Source organism: Salvelinus alpinus, chromosome 6, assembly GCF_045679555.1.
Source record: "Salvelinus alpinus chromosome 6, SLU_Salpinus.1, whole genome shotgun sequence".
NCBI classification, from domain to species: domain Eukaryota; kingdom Metazoa; phylum Chordata; class Actinopteri; order Salmoniformes; family Salmonidae; genus Salvelinus; species Salvelinus alpinus.
In genome coordinates this window covers 14,420,598-14,435,779 of record NC_092091.1, presented here as the reverse complement: position 1 = coordinate 14,435,779, position 15,182 = coordinate 14,420,598, and the positions used below count along the sequence as shown (strand labels likewise).

Genomic DNA, 15,182 nt, shown 5'->3' with positions numbered 1-15,182 from the left:
TCTACTCCACTAGCCAGCACCTCACCTAAATAGGTGTGCGTTTCTTTTTCTTCTAGTGAGTTGCCACGCAACAGATTTTTCTAACATTTTGCGCCGAAAACAGGTTATTGACCTTACAGTGAAATGCTTACTTAATTAACATGCACCTGTGGATCGGTTAAGTAAGCATTTCACTGTAAGGTGTATATACCTGTTGCATTCAGCGCATGTGACTAATAAAATTTGACAATGAAGATCTGTGAAGTTATTCAGATTAAAGAATCATCTTTGAAAGACAGGGTACTGAAAAAGGGACGTTTCTTTTTTTGCTGAGTTTCGTACCTAAACATTATGTCAGCAATCAAGTTATATCTTAACTTTCAAGATACAGAATCAGGGAGTTGAGGAACTTCCTTTTAGACCTGGGTTACACATTACAAAAGCTCATGCTGGTCAATGAACAAAATGCACAAGACAAAAACCTTAATCTATATATATTTTTTTATCATCCAGAATGCATTTGGGCAGCAAAGTCAGTCCAGTTGAGAATTACGCCATCAGTCAAGAAGCTTTTCCTTTATGTTGAGAGGACCAACAGAAATGTCCTGCTCCCACTGGAAACCTAAGAGCAGAAGACCATGTCTATATAAGGAGAATTCAGAAGAATCAAACTTCACAAAAGCATTGTTTCTCAGTCAATTCCTGGGTGACTCAGTGGGTGCACATTTTTGTTCCAGCCAAGCACTGACCGCCAATTTAGCCAAAGGTTTAGGTGATTCAAGTACCTAGGTACTGGAGTAGGACAAAAATGTGCACCCCAGGGAGGCATCCAGGAATGGATTGAGCAACACTGGACTGAAGTGAACATGTACCTGGATCCGGTTCCCTTCTCATGCCACAGTCTGTGTCACAACAGCCACACACCTGGTCTTTCTTACTGGCCTCGCGCCATCTACTGAAAAGAGAGTGTTGCATATAGTACACGTACAAGCAAAGTGCACACCCTGCCATATATACCCAGACTTACCCATTCGAGAAGGAACAAGCCTTGTTCTCATGATCAATAGGGGCTGAAGCAGTTGTGGCTTTCAGGAGGCAGGTAACGTATAGCTGTTGAAATGACATGTGTTGAAGTCTCAGCATTGGTACCACAAATGAATTAGTAGATTTGACACCAATTTAAAGCAACGTCATGTTGGCCATACTATACTTAATTTATGATTGAAGCTCAAACCTGCCAATTCTATAAATGTGGACATTCCGAAGCTAATTTGCAGAAGATCTCAGGATTAACTACTCACTGAGCCAGTGTTCACAGCATGAAACCTAAAGGCTTCTATCTGGAACTGGAGAGTGTCATCCATGGTGCGAGGTATGAACTGGGACCTGGAGCCTGTCAGCTTGGTGTCGACCAGACAACTGAAGGCCACAAATCAAAATTAGGCTACCTACACTGCTGAAACTCTGGAGGGATGCCATTCAAGATGGCTGTTGATCTGAAGTGTGGGCAGGTGGAGGGAATGGGAAATGCTTTCCTTAGCAGATTAAAGCAAACGATTAGTCCTTGAACTAGATCAAGTACCTTACAAAGGATACTCACCCACGGTTCTCGATGAAGGCATATCTTGGGACAGTGTTGGTGTTTGGGATGACTGTGGCTACACAGTTGTCCACAAAGACTCGGAGGGGCACATGGTAGAACTGGACGACAGAAGCTTCAAAGTTAATATTATCTCCAAGGACGTACTCTTTGCTGGGTCTCTTCAACTGCCAGTTGTCTGCGAAGACAAGGCAACAGTCTAATACTCATTCCAAGTCAGACCCTGCTCTAGTTTATCAGCAGTGTGGTTTTATCATGGCAAATATAACTGCCATCCTTTTGTACTCTGGGGTAGCCACCTCATTCCAATAACTCAGTGGCGGTTACATTTGCCAGTTGGCACCACCATAGTTTACAAACAAGTGCAGAGACAGCACTTAAGTCAAGAGCAATGCCAATAAGGCAAGGACAAGCAGTTACTAACCAGTCATTAGCCTCAGGGAGAAGTAGAGGAGCTCCTCTGCAACCTTAGTGGAGGCATAGGGATTCCAGGTGGGCTTCACTGAATCACTGCTCACATCATGATTTCTGTAAAGGAGTCTTTAAATGTGAAACCAAATGGCCAAGGAAGTGTATCCAAAGTTGATTGAACTGAAGAAAAAGAAAAAACATTGCAGGTGTAGTCAACTCACCTTTGATAGTGGCACTCAACCCATAACACCACTTCTCTAGTCCGAACAATGGGGCTGCTGCCCAGGGTGGCTGGTGTATAACGGAGTGTGAAGACATAGACAAGTGAATCTTCAGTCATCTGGAATCAGAGCAGCAAACGGCATTGTAAGAAAATCAATGGTAGTCAACCTAGAAAAGTCAGAACGACGCTAATGCTCAACTTTACCGTCAGAGTGCTGCCACATTCGTGCAGCTCAGTGACAAAGATCAGAACTTGAGCGGAAGTATCCTCCCCAGTGACAGCACAGCCTCCCAAAGTAAGATCCGCTGGGTGAATGAGTTGGCCGATACCGAGCAGATCTCTCTTGACTTCCACACGAGCAGCAGTCTCCCCACATTGAACTGCAACGCTACTGGCAGGCACAGGCAGCGGTCTCTGCTCATCAATAGCCAATTGTACCTCTTTGACTGGATCTTCAGGATATCTCCAGGTCAAAGGCTCATTGAAGGTCTGCTTTGACTGGAGGAAAGGTTTTTGAACTTGCATCGGTGTCTGGACCCTGGCGGGCCATTGCACAGGCCTTGGTTGAAATCTGGCTGGTTCTTGAACAGGCCTATACTGTGGAACAAATCTCCCAGGGGCATGTGCAGCTTGACTCCGAGCTTCCGCTTCCCGATAAAGCTGCTGAACTGTAGCTGAACAGCCAAAGGTAAGAAGTAGGAGAAATGTAATACAGAGCGCCATTATTCTCTAGTTTCTAGTCTCAATTGTACGTATTTCTTTGACATTTGCAATACCTACAGTGTCTCTGAACAGCCATTTTGTATCACTTTGTCTTAGTGTGACTCCACCCCTTGTTTGATTTACCTAATGATGTTCCAGACATGTTACACGGCTGCACATATACTACAATCTGAACTGGATGTATCTCAATACTGTCAAGTATCTTCATTTATAATAGGGATGGTCAACTCCAGTCCTGGGGGGCCTGATTGGTGTCACACAGCCCCAGCTAACACACCTGACTCCAATAATCAACTAATCATAATCTTTAGTTTAAAATACAATTCGTTTAATCAGCTGTGTTAGCTAGGGATGGGGAAGAAGTGTGACATCACTCTGGCCACTGAGGACTGGAGTGGTCCATTCTTGATTTATAATGTCCTTGGACCGGTTTCCTGAAAGTAATGGCATTTAGCCTTATGAGTTTTTTTAATGATGCATCTTTCCCACAACGGCCGAAGATGTAACACGTGTTTCCCAAAACAACACGCCGAGAGAATGTGTCGATACTGATGGGATCGAAAGAAAGTGCAAACTTTCTCCATTCAAAATGGACAGCTGATCGTCCTCGCAGTGGCAGACCATGTGTAACAACATCTGCACAGGATCGGTATGTCCGAACATCATACCTGTGGGACCGGTACAGGATCGCAACAACTGCCAGAGTAACACCAGGAACGCACAATCCCTCCATCACTGCTCAGACTGTCCGCAATAGGCTGAGAGAGGCTGGACTGAGGGCTTGTAGGCCTGTTGTAAGGCAGGTCCTCACCGGCAACAACATTGCCTGTGGGCACAAACCTACCGTCGCTGGACCAGTCAGGAATGGCAAAAAAGTGCTCTTCATGGATGAGTCGCGTTTTTGTCTCACCAGGGGTGATGGTCGGCTTCGCGTTTATCGTCGAAGGCATGAGCATTACACCGGGTCCTGGAGCGGAATTGAGGTGGAGGGTCCGTCATGGTCTGGGGCGGTGTCACAGCGTCATCGAACTGTGCTTGTCATTGCAGGCAATCTCAACGCTGTGCGCTACAGGCAAGACATCCTCCACCCTCATGTGGTACCCTTCCTGCAGGCTCATCCTGACATGACCTTCCAGCATGACAATGCCACCAGCCATACTGTGTGTGATTTCCTGCAAGACAGGAATGCCAGTGTTCTGCCAAGGCCAGTGTAGAGCCTGGATCTCAAGCTCAGCACATCTGGGACCTGTTGGATCGGCGGGTGAGGGCTAGGGCCAAAACAAATGTACGGGAACTTGCAGGTGCCTTGGTGGGAGAGTGGGGTAACATCTCACAGCAAGAACTGGCAAATCTGCTGCAGTCCATGAGCAGATGCACTGCAGTACTTAATGCAGCTGGTGGCCACACCAGATACTGTTACTTGTGATTTTGACCCCCCCTTTGTTCAGGGACACATTATTCCATTTCTTAGTCACATGTCTGTGGAACTTGTTCAGTTTGTCTCAGTTGTTGAATCTTATGTTCAAATAAATATGTACACGTTAAGTTTACAGGAAATAAACGCAGTTGACAGTGAGAGGACGTTTGTTTATTAGCTGAGTTTATATCAACAATGGACTGATGAAATGAATACCTGAATTTTTTTGGGGGGGAGTGTTCCTTTTAACCAGTCAACTTCAGCAGTGAGGCAAAGGTACACATTTCAGGGGTTGAAATTGCCTTGTCTCATGACTTAAATATTGATAAAACAATTTAAATACAGTGCTGGTGGGGCTACCACTCTTAGGAACCATCTTATATTTTCTTTGACCTAAAATGTGACTTGCACAATTTCCCATGAACCTCCTAGGGGGAAGTGGTCTATTCCAATGTACTATATCCAGCCCATTAAAATTAATCAATGGACTGCAAATTATATTTTAGATTGTCACAACCAATAGTAATAAAAGTACTAGTCTCTACCAAACCATTACATTAGTCTTGTTTAGTTACAGGGTGTATTCCTGACTAATGGAAAAGTAGTCAACACTTTTAGTTCAGGAACTGTGGGTTTGATTTAAAAAGGACTTAATACTTTTGAGTGGGCAGGGACAAATAGGAAATGCATGACCTTTCGGTGTTGATTAGAGTAGCTATACTGTAAAAGCTGTCTCGATTATATGTAATGATTTACGAAACCCTGAAATGGGGTCTTTGCAGGCTTTGTAGTGGTGAATGCGTTGTGTTACAAGCTCATTTGCTGGTATTTTTAGGAAGTGTTTGAAATAATGTTTAAAAAAATATATAGATATTTTACCTTTATTTAACCAGGTAGGCTAGTTGAGAACAAGTTCTCATTTGCAACTGCGACCTGGCCAAGATAAAGCATAGGAGTTTGACACATACAACAACACAGTTACACATGGAATAAACAAAACATACTCAATAATACAGTTGAAAAAAGTAAAAAAAGTCTATATACAGCAAATTAGGTAAGATAAGGGAGTTAAGGCCATGGTGGCAAAGTAATTACAATATAGCAATTAAACACTGGAATGGTAGATGTGCAGAAGATGACTGTGCAAGTAGAGATACTGGGGTGCAAAGGAGCAAGATAAATAAATACAGTATGGGGATGAGGTAGTTGGATGGGCTATGTACAGGTGCAGTGATTTGGTGCTTAAAGCTAGTGAGGGAGATATGAGTCTCCAGCTTCAGTGATTTTAGCAGTTCGTTCCAGTCATTGGCAGCAGAGAACTGGAAGGAAAGGCGGCCAAACGAGGAATTGGCTTTGGGGGTGACCAGTAAGTTATACCTGCTGGAGCGCGTGCTACGAGTGGGTGCTGCTATGGTGACCAAAGAGCTGAGATAAGGCGGGGCTTTACCTAGCAGAGACTTGTAGATGACCTGGAGCCAGTGGGTTTGGCGACGAGTATGAAGCGAGGGCCAGCCAACGAGAGCGTACAGGTCGCAGTGGTGGGTAGTATATGGAACTTTGGTAACAACACGGATGGCACTGTGATAGACTGCATCCAATTTGTTGAGTAGAGTGTTGGAGGCTATTTTATAAATGACATCGCCGAAGTCGAGGATCGGTAGGATGGTTAGTTTTACGAGGGTATGTTTGGCAGCATGAGTGAAGGATGCTTTGTTGCGAAATAGGAAGCCAATTCTAGATTTAATTTTGGATTGGAGATGCTTAATGTGATTCTGGAAGGAGAGTTTACAGTCTAACCAGACACCTAGGTATTTGTAGTTATCAACATATTCTAATTCGGAGCCGTCCAGAGTAGTGATGCTGGACGGGCGGGCAGGTGCGGGCAGTGATTGGTTGAAGAGCATGCATTTAGTTTTACTTGTATTTAAGAGCAGTTGGAGGCCACGGAAGGAGAGTTGTATGTCATTGAAGCTCGTTTGGAAGTTTGTTAACACAGTGTCCAAAGAAGGGCCAGAAGTATACAGAATGGTGTCGTCTGCGTAGAGGTGGATCAGAGAATCACCAGCAGCAAGAGCGACATCATTGATGTATACAGAGAAAAGTGTAAGCCCAAGAATATAACCCTGTGGCATCCCCATAGAGACTGCCAGAGGTCCGGACAACAGGCCCTCCGATTTGACACACTGAACTTTATCAGAGAAGTAGTTGGTGAACCAGGCGAGGCAATCATTTGAGAAACCAAGGCTGTTGAGTCTGCCAATAAGAATGTGGTGATTGACACGGGCGAAGGCCTTGGCCAGGTCGATGAATACGGCTGCACAGTAATGTCTCTAACCGATGGCGGTTATGATATCGTTTAGTACCTTGAGCGTGGCTGAGGTGCACCCATGACCAGCTCGGAAACCGGATTGCACAGCGGAGAAGGTACGGTGGGATTCGAAATGGTCAGTGATCTGTTTATTAACTTGGCTTTCGAAGACTTTAGAAAGGCAGGGCAGGATGGATATAGGTCTATAACAGTTTGGGTCTAGAGTGTCACCCCCTTTGAAGAGGGGGATGACGAGGCAGCCTTCCAATCTTTAGGCATCTCGGACGATACGAAAGAGAGGTTGAACAGACTGGTAATAGGGGTTGCAACAAAGGCAGCGGATAATTTTAGAAAGAGAGGGTCCAGATATGCCAATTCCGTTTCAAATCGTGTTTGATGCATTTCACACAACTCCATGAAACACCTCTTATTCCTCCACACATTCATAAAAATCCATAACAGATCCACCATAATAGAAGTGGAAAGGGTCCAACGGATTTGCAGACTTCCATTCTTCTGGAGTTCTCCAGCTGTAAAAAAACTGAAACAAACAAGTTAAATTATGCAAATGTTCAACTGCAAGACATGGTGAGAATTTGGAAAAAATTAAAATGCAATACTTTTGAGTTTCAGTAAATACTGTGAAGGACTTAGGTCATAAAATAATTATATCCAGCTTTTGTTCGGTATGTTTAATTATTTCAATGCAAAAGCTTTCAAATTAGATTTGTTTAACCTTTCATAACAGAGCACTGGGTGTAGCAAGTTAAACTCACCAATCTCTAGACAACACTAAACCCATTATTACATTAATTAACCCTTATGGCTTTGCCTTTTGCAGTGCTAGACAAATATTACAACAGAAGCTTTATCAAAATGAATCAATATAACATTTGAGGTAAACCAAGAACCTGACAGTGTTAAGTGTACGATAACAAAGTTCCGTTTTTTTTACACTTTTGAGTAATTTTTTTAAACACTTTTTTGATGGCTCTAATTTGCACCTCTGGGGTGTTGCGTCTGTCATTGTGTTCATCGCTCTCTGAATAATACACTCGCTCTCTGTGAAATAATTATAATGTTAAGGAAACATTTGAACGGTGAAAGCTGACCCGAGAGCAGCGCTGCCTTTCAATCATATCCTCTTTTTCTTATAGATGACCACTGGCTTATAATGCCTTGTAAATTATAGTGCATGTGTTTCCCCCTGCCCACATATCTGTGTTTAATATTAGGCTACATATACAGCCAAAACATTAAGGACTGGCAGTACATCTGTGTCAGTCTCTCTTCCTCTCTCTCTTTTTTCTTCTATTGAATTTGATATAACACCATCTGTGTTTGTCCTAGAACAATGGGATTAGTTTCTGTGGATGCAGACAGATTTCCAGCATTGTGGTTCATTTGACAGGCCCTCCGATGAGTGAATTACAATTTCGGTAGGACTTTCCAGCCTCCAATGGTGGTGGATATGTCATGTAATCCTACACCAGAATCCCTAGTTAATACAGTCAAATATGATTTTATATATTGACAAGTCAAATGACTGCTCTAACAATGGAAATGCAACTCCTCAAATATGGCCGGCAGGCAGGAGGTGAGATCAGATGTGACCACTAGCCCATGAGAGGGCAGATACGTGGCTTTTCCTCTTTGCTACAGTTCAGAACCCCTAGTAGCCTCACTGGCTGAAGAGACAATGACATTTTTTTGTTTAAATTTAGAAGTGAAGCAAATAGCCTAAACATTGATAAAACAATTAAAATACACAAACTGCCCCCAACTTCCCCTTTAACAAATTCATTTGGATTATTTAGCATTCATGCATTCAATGTTTTATTTGAATAGGCCTACATGATGACTTGTGTTTAATAAAAAGAACTGTATACATGTCTAGTAGATGGCTATTGCCTTACCTATGTGTCATAAAAGCCAATCTAATGACTTCTTAAGCTATAGGGCAAGTATAGTGCAAGTTTTGATTCCTAATGATGCCTCACATTTAATTATTTGCAAACAGGGACAGTTTCGTGAAAACAAGACACACTGCTTTCGCATTGAAGAAATAGGATAAGATGAAAACATGCACTATACAGTTGAAGTCGGAAGTTTACATGCACTTAGGTTGGAGTCATTAAAATTAGTTTTTCAACCACTCCACAAATGTCTTGTTAACAAACTATAGTTTTGGCAAGTGGGTTAGGACATCTACTTTGTGCATGACACAAGTTATTTATCCAACAATTGTTTACAGACAGATTATTTCACTTATAATACACTGTATCACAATTCCAGTGGGTCAGAAGTTTACATACACTAAGTTGACTGTGCCTTTAAACAGCTTGGAAAATTCCAGAAACTTATGTAATGGCTTTAGAAGCTTCTGATAGTCTAATTGACATCATTTGAGTCAATTGGAGGTGTACCTGTGAATGTATTTCAAGGCCTACCAGCAGCCAAGACCTCAGAAAAAAAATTGTAGACCTGGTTCATCCTTGGGAGCAATTTCCAAAAGCCTGAAGGTACCACATTAATCTGTACAAACAACAGTACGCAAGTATAAACACCATGGGAACACGCAGCCGTCATACCGCTCAGGAAGGAGACACATTCTGTCTTCTAGATATGAATGTACTTTTGTGCAAAAAGTGCAAATCAATCCCAGAACAACAGCAAAGGACCTTGTGAAGATGCTGGAGGAAACAGGTACAAAAGTATCTATATCCACAGTAAAACGAGTCCAATATCGACATAACCTCAAAGGCCGCTCAGCAAGGAAGAAGCCACTGCTCCAAAACCGCCATAAAAAAGCTAGATTACAGTTTGCAAACTGCACATAGGGACAAAGATCGTACTTTTTGGAGAATTGTCCTCTAGTCTGACGAAACAAAAATAGAACTGTTTGGCCATAATGACCATTGTTATGTTTGGAGGAAAAAGGGGGAGGCTTGCAAGCCGAAGAACACCATCCCAATCGTGAAGCACGGGGGTGGCAGCATCATGTTGTGGGGGTGCTTTGCTGCAGGAGGGACTGGTGCACTTCACAAAATAGATGGCATCACGAGGAAGGAAAATTATGTGGATATATTGAAGCAACATCTCAAGACATCAGTCAGGAAGTTAATGCTTGGTCACAAATGGGTCTTCCAAATGTACAATGACCGCAAGCATACTTCCAAAGTTATGGCAAAATGGCTTAAGGACAACAAAGTGAAGGTATTGGAGTGGCCATCACTAAGCCCTGACCTCAATCCTATAGAAAATGTGTGGGCAGAACTGAAAAAGCACTTGCGAGCAAGGAGGCCTACAAACCTGACTCAGTTACACCAGCTCTGTCAGGAGGAATGGGCCAAAATTCACCCAACTTATTGTGGGAAGCTTGTGGAAGGCTACCCGGAACGTTTGACCCAAGTAAAACAATTGAAAGGAAATGCTACCAAATACTAATTGAGTGTATGTAAACTTCTGACCCACTGAGAATGTGATGAAAGAAATAAAAGTTGAAATAAATCATTCTCTCGACTTTTATTCTGACATATGGTAGTAGAATGACCTTACTGAATAGCTCAGTGACTTAACGTGGCACCGTCATAGGATGCCACCTTTCCAACAAGTCAGTTCGTTACATTTCTGCAAAGCTAGAGCTTCCCCGGTCAACTGTAAGCGCTGTTATTGTGAAGTGGAAATGTCTAGGAGTAACAACAGCTCAGCCGTAAAGTGGTAGGCCACACAAGCTCACAGAACAGGACCACTGAGTGCTGAAGCGCGTAAAAATCAAGTTAGTTACAACTGGGGTTGGATTGAAAACCTACAGGAGGGTAGAGTAGTGCTCCAAGAACAGGGTTGGAGATCCCTGCGTTGTTAGAACCTTTGTAGGAGCATAGTTAAATCTATGAGCTGTTCCCCAAAACCATTCTTATTAAGCTGCACTTGATAAAACTCGTAAACGAATGCTTGCCTCAGAACAGCTAAGTGCATCCAGACATTCTTTTTTGGCCTCCTGTGTCACTTTATACACAAAAGTTCTCCGCTAAACATAGAATCGCATGGTTTATCTTATCTCTATGACTGCAGATAACTTCAGTACAAAGTTGACTACAAAATAAAGTTGCCTGTGTCTTTGCAATTGATACCAACATGACATAAAAATATTCTTCAAATGAAAACCGCAACCATTAAAATAAAGAGTGGGCCTATTTCAGTCATATTGAAATACATTTCATATTCTATTGTGCTAATTGTAGACTGTCTGTAATTTGCCTCAATATATTTCATGATGTGTAGCCGAACGCGCGCAATGGGGCAAATTTGTGATTTAATGCATTTTGATTTGGTAAGCATTAGAATAACCTGCCTCAATATTTTCAGCCATAAGGTGGTAATATCTCTCTAGGAATTGATCCGTCAATTCAAATGTTAAGACACATTTTGAATGGAGAAAGTTTGCACTTTCTTTCGATCCCATCAGTATCGACACATTCTCTCGGCGTGTTGTTTTGGGAAACACGTGTTACATCTTCGGCCGTTGTGGGAAAGATGCATCATTAAAAAAACTCATAAGGCTAAATGCCATTACTTTCAAGAAACCGGTCCAAGGACATTATAAATCAAGAATGGACCACTCCAGTCCTCAGTGGCCAGAGTGATGTCACACTTCTTCCCCATCCCTAGCTAACACAGCTGATTAAACGAATTGTATTTTAAACTAAAGATTATGATTAGTTGATTATTGGAGTCAGGTGTGTTAGCTGGGGCTGTGTGACACCAATCAGGCCCCCGAGGACTGGAGTTGACCATCCCTATTATAAATGAAGATACTTGACAGTATTGAGATACATCCAGTTCAGATTGTAGTATATGTGCAGCCGTGTAACATGTCTGGAACATCATTAGGTAAATCAAACAAGGGGTGGAGTCACACTAAGACAAAGTGATACAAAATGGCTGTTCAGAGACACTGTAGGTATTGCAAATGTCAAAGAAATACGTACAATTGAAACTAGAAACTAGAGAATAATGGCGCTCTGTATTACATTTCTCCTACTTCTTACCTTTGGCTGTTCAGCTACAGTTCAGCAGCTTTATGCGGAAGCTCGGAGTCAAGCTGCACATGCCCCTGGGAGATTTGTTCCACAGTATAGGCCTGTTCAAGAACCAGCCAGATTTCAACCAAGGCCTGTGCAATGGCCCGCCAGGGTCCAGACACCGATGCAAGTTCAAAAACCTTTCCTCCAGTCAAAGCAGACCTTCAATGAGCCTTTGACCTGGAGATATCCTGAAGATCCAGTCAAAGAGGTACAATTGGCTATTGATGAGCAGAGACCGCTGCCTGTGCCTGCCAGTAGCGTTGCAGTTCAATGTGGGGAGACTGCTGCTCGTGTGGAAGTCAAGAGAGATCTGCTCGGTATCGGCCAACTCATTCACCCAGCGGATCTTACTTTGGGAGGCTGTGCTGTCACTGGGGAGGATACTTCCGCTCAAGTTCTGATCTTTGTCACTGAGCTGCACGAATGTGGCAGCACTCTGACGGTAAAGTTGAGCATTAGCGTCGTTCTGACTTTTCTAGGTTGACTACCATTGATTTTCTTACAATGCCGTTTGCTGCTCTGATTCCAGATGACTGAAGATTCACTTGTCTATGTCTTCACACTCCGTTATACACCAGCCACCCTGGGCAGCAGCCCCATTGTTCGGACTAGAGAAGTGGTGTTATGGGTTGAGTGCCACTATCAAAGGTGAGTTGACTACACCTGCAATGTTTTTTCTTTTTCTTCAGTTCAATCAACTTTGGATACACTTCCTTGGCCATTTGGTTTCACATTTAAAGACTCCTTTACAGAAATCATGATGTGAGCAGTGATTCAGTGAAGCCCACCTGGAATCCCTATGCCTCCACTAAGGTTGCAGAGGAGCTCCTCTACTTCTCCCTGAGGCTAATGACTGGTTAGTAACTGCTTGTCCTTGCCTTATTGGCATTGCTCTTGACTTAAGTGCTGTCTCTGCACTTGTTTGTAAACTATGGTGGTGCCAACTGGCAAATGTAACCGCCACTGAGTTATTGGAATGAGGTGGCTACCCCAGAGTACAAAAGGATGGCAGTTATATTTGCCATGATAAAACCACACTGCTGATAAACTAGAGCAGGGTCTGACTTGGAATGAGTATTAGACTGTTGCCTTGTCTTCGCAGACAACTGGCAGTTGAAGAGACCCAGCAAAGAGTACGTCCTTGGAGATAATATTAACTTTGAAGCTTCTGTCGTCCAGTTCTACCATGTGCCCCTCCGAGTCTTTGTGGACAACTGTGTAGCCACAGTCATCCCAAACACCAACACTGTCCCAAGATATGCCTTCATCGAGAACCGTGGGTGAGTATCCTTTGTAAGGTACTTGATCTAGTTCAAGGACTAATCGTTTGCTTTAATCTGCTAAGGAAAGCATTTCCCATTCCCTCCACCTGCCCACACTTCAGATCAACAGCCATCTTGAATGGCATCCCTCCAGAGTTTCAGCAGTGTAGGTAGCCTAATTTTGATTTGTGGCCTTCAGTTGTCTGGTCGACACCAAGCTGACAGGCTCCAGGTCCCAGTTCATACCTCGCACCATGGATGACACTCTCCAGTTCCAGATAGAAGCCTTTAGGTTTCATGCTGTGAACACTGGCTCAGTGAGTAGTTAATCCTGAGATCTTCTGCAAATTAGCTTCGGAATGTCCACATTTATAGAATTGGCAGGTTTGAGCTTCAATCATAAATTAAGTATAGTATGGCCAACATGACGTTGCTTTAAATTGGTGTCAAATCTACTAATTCATTTGTGGTACCAATGCTGAGACTTCAACACATGTCATTTCAACAGCTATACGTTACCTGCCTCCTGAAAGCCACAACTGCTTCAGCCCCTATTGATCATGAGAACAAGGCTTGTTCCTTCTCGAATGGGTAAGTCTGGGTATATATGGCAGGGTGTGCACTTTGCTTGTACGTGTACTATATGCAACACTCTCTTTTCAGTAGATGGCGCGAGGCCAGTAAGAAAGACCAGGTGTGTGGCTGTTGTGACACAGACTGTGGCATGAGAAGGGAACCGGATCCAGGTACATGTTCACTTCAGTCCAGTGTTGCTCAATCCATTCCTGGATGCCTCCCTGGGGTGCACATTTTTGTCCTACTCCAGTACCTAGGTACTTGAATCACCTAAACCTTTGGCTAAATTGGCGGTCAGTGCTTGGCTGGAACAAAAATGTGCACCCACTGAGTCACCCAGGAATTGACTGAGAAACAATGCTTTTGTGAAGTTTGATTCTTCTGAATTCTCCTTATATAGACATGGTCTTCTGCTCTTAGGTTTCCAGTGGGAGCAGGACATTTCTGTTGGTCCTCTCAACATAAAGGAAAAGCTTCTTGACTGATGGCGTAATTCTCAACTGGACTGACTTTGCTGCCCAAATGCATTCTGGATGATAAAAAAATATATATAGATTAAGGTTTTTGTCTTGTGCATTTTGTTCATTGACCAGCATGAGCTTTTGTAATGTGTAACCCAGGTCTAAAAGGAAGTTCCTCAACTCCCTGATTCTGTATCTTGAAAGTTAAGATATAACTTGATTGCTGACATAATGTTTAGGTACGAAACTCAGCAAAAAAAGAAACGTCCCTTTTTCAGTACCCTGTCTTTCAAAGATGATTCTTTAATCTGAATAACTTCACAGATCTTCATTGTCAAATTTTATTAGTCACATGCGCTGAATGCAACAGGTATATACACCTTACAGTGAAATGCTTACTTAACCGATCCACAGGTGCATGTTAATTAAGTAAGCATTTCACTGTAAGGTCAATAACCTGTTTTCGGCGCAAAATGTTAGAAAAATCTGTTGCGTGGCAACTCACTAGAAGAAAAAGAAACGCACACCTATTTAGGTGAGGTGCTGGCTAGTGGAGTAGAAAACTTAAAAATAAAGGAGAGCCGCACACTCTAGGAGCTCAGATACAAAAATATTTAATTTACCAACGTTTCGACAGGCAAGCTGTCTTCATCAGGGTACAATCACAGACAGTGCGGGATGACTCGTTTTATATAGTGTCAAGACACACAGGTGTCTGTAATCGTGGCCTAATATCATTGGTTAATTTCTCAAATAATAAAATGGCATAGAAAGAGCAGCATACAATAAATACAAATGGATAGCATACGATCATAGACTCACTTAAGACCACACAAGCCTACAAACAACCACAATGGCAAAGTCACAAAGTCACAACAACAACTTCAGATCAAAGTCCTCGTTAAGACCGAAGGGAGCAAGGGTCTTTAAGTTAAAGATCCAAGCAGCCTCTCGTTTTAACAATCAATTATCAAGGTCACCTCCCTCTCCTAGGGAGGGTGACATGTTCGATGCCAATCTAACGCAGAGACGAAATCGAGTGGCCTGCCTCCAAAAAGTGGGCTGTAACTGGGTAGGTCAAGTTTTGGCACCTAATGGTACTACGATGCTCTGAGATACGTACTTCTAATTCACG

The 15,182-nt window shown here is 42.9% G+C and overlaps 2 protein-coding genes across 4 annotated transcripts; one reads left to right on the top strand and one right to left on the bottom strand.

The window, feature by feature from the left end:
* Positions 1 to 462: 462 nt before the first annotated feature.
* On the bottom strand, positions 463 to 3,072 carry LOC139578193 (zona pellucida sperm-binding protein 3-like). 2 transcript variants are annotated; one of them, XM_071405494.1, is made up of 8 exons: positions 2,418 to 3,072; positions 2,212 to 2,330; positions 2,004 to 2,107; positions 1,580 to 1,757; positions 1,281 to 1,398; positions 1,007 to 1,089; positions 852 to 934; positions 463 to 601 (listed from the first exon to the last, which is right to left on the bottom strand). In XM_071405494.1, the coding sequence occupies exons 1-8, from the start codon at positions 2,934 to 2,936 to the stop codon at positions 537 to 539; spliced, it is 1,269 nt and encodes a 422-aa protein (XP_071261595.1). In that variant the 5' UTR covers positions 2,937 to 3,072; the 3' UTR covers positions 463 to 536. The 2 variants fall into 2 exon arrangements, with proteins under 2 accessions (XP_071261595.1, XP_071261596.1); XM_071405495.1 differs by having other exon boundaries at positions 852 to 931.
* An 8,535-nt stretch (positions 3,073 to 11,607) lies between these two features.
* LOC139578192 (zona pellucida sperm-binding protein 3-like) lies at positions 11,608 to 14,145 on the top strand. 2 transcript variants are annotated; one of them, XM_071405493.1, is made up of 8 exons: positions 11,608 to 12,190; positions 12,278 to 12,396; positions 12,501 to 12,604; positions 12,851 to 13,028; positions 13,210 to 13,327; positions 13,519 to 13,601; positions 13,674 to 13,756; positions 14,007 to 14,145. In XM_071405493.1, the coding sequence occupies exons 1-8, from the start codon at positions 11,678 to 11,680 to the stop codon at positions 14,069 to 14,071; spliced, it is 1,263 nt and encodes a 420-aa protein (XP_071261594.1). In that variant the 5' UTR covers positions 11,608 to 11,677; the 3' UTR covers positions 14,072 to 14,145. The 2 variants fall into 2 exon arrangements, with proteins under 2 accessions (XP_071261594.1, XP_071261593.1); XM_071405492.1 differs by having other exon boundaries at positions 11,621 to 12,190; positions 13,677 to 13,756.
* The last annotated feature ends 1,037 nt before the right edge of the window (positions 14,146 to 15,182 follow it).

Excerpts from the sequence above, each read along its gene's own strand:
- LOC139578193 (XM_071405494.1), bottom strand. The coding sequence starts at position 2,936 with ATGGCGCTCTGTATTACATTTCTCCTACTTCTTACCTTTGGCTGTTCA. Across the intron at positions 2,331-2,417 it reads AATGTGGCAGCACTCTGACG|ATGACTGAAGATTCACTTGT; the intron begins GTAAAGTTGAGC and ends CTCTGATTCCAG. Across the intron at positions 935-1,006 it reads GCTTGTTCCTTCTCGAATGG|TAGATGGCGCGAGGCCAGTA; the intron begins GTAAGTCTGGGT and ends CTCTCTTTTCAG.
- LOC139578192 (XM_071405493.1), top strand. The coding sequence starts at position 11,678 with ATGGCGCTCTGTATTACATTTCTCCTACTTCTTACCTTTGGCTGTTCA. Across the intron at positions 12,191-12,277 it reads AATGTGGCAGCACTCTGACG|ATGACTGAAGATTCACTTGT; the intron begins GTAAAGTTGAGC and ends CTCTGATTCCAG. Across the intron at positions 13,602-13,673 it reads GCTTGTTCCTTCTCGAATGG|TAGATGGCGCGAGGCCAGTA; the intron begins GTAAGTCTGGGT and ends CTCTCTTTTCAG.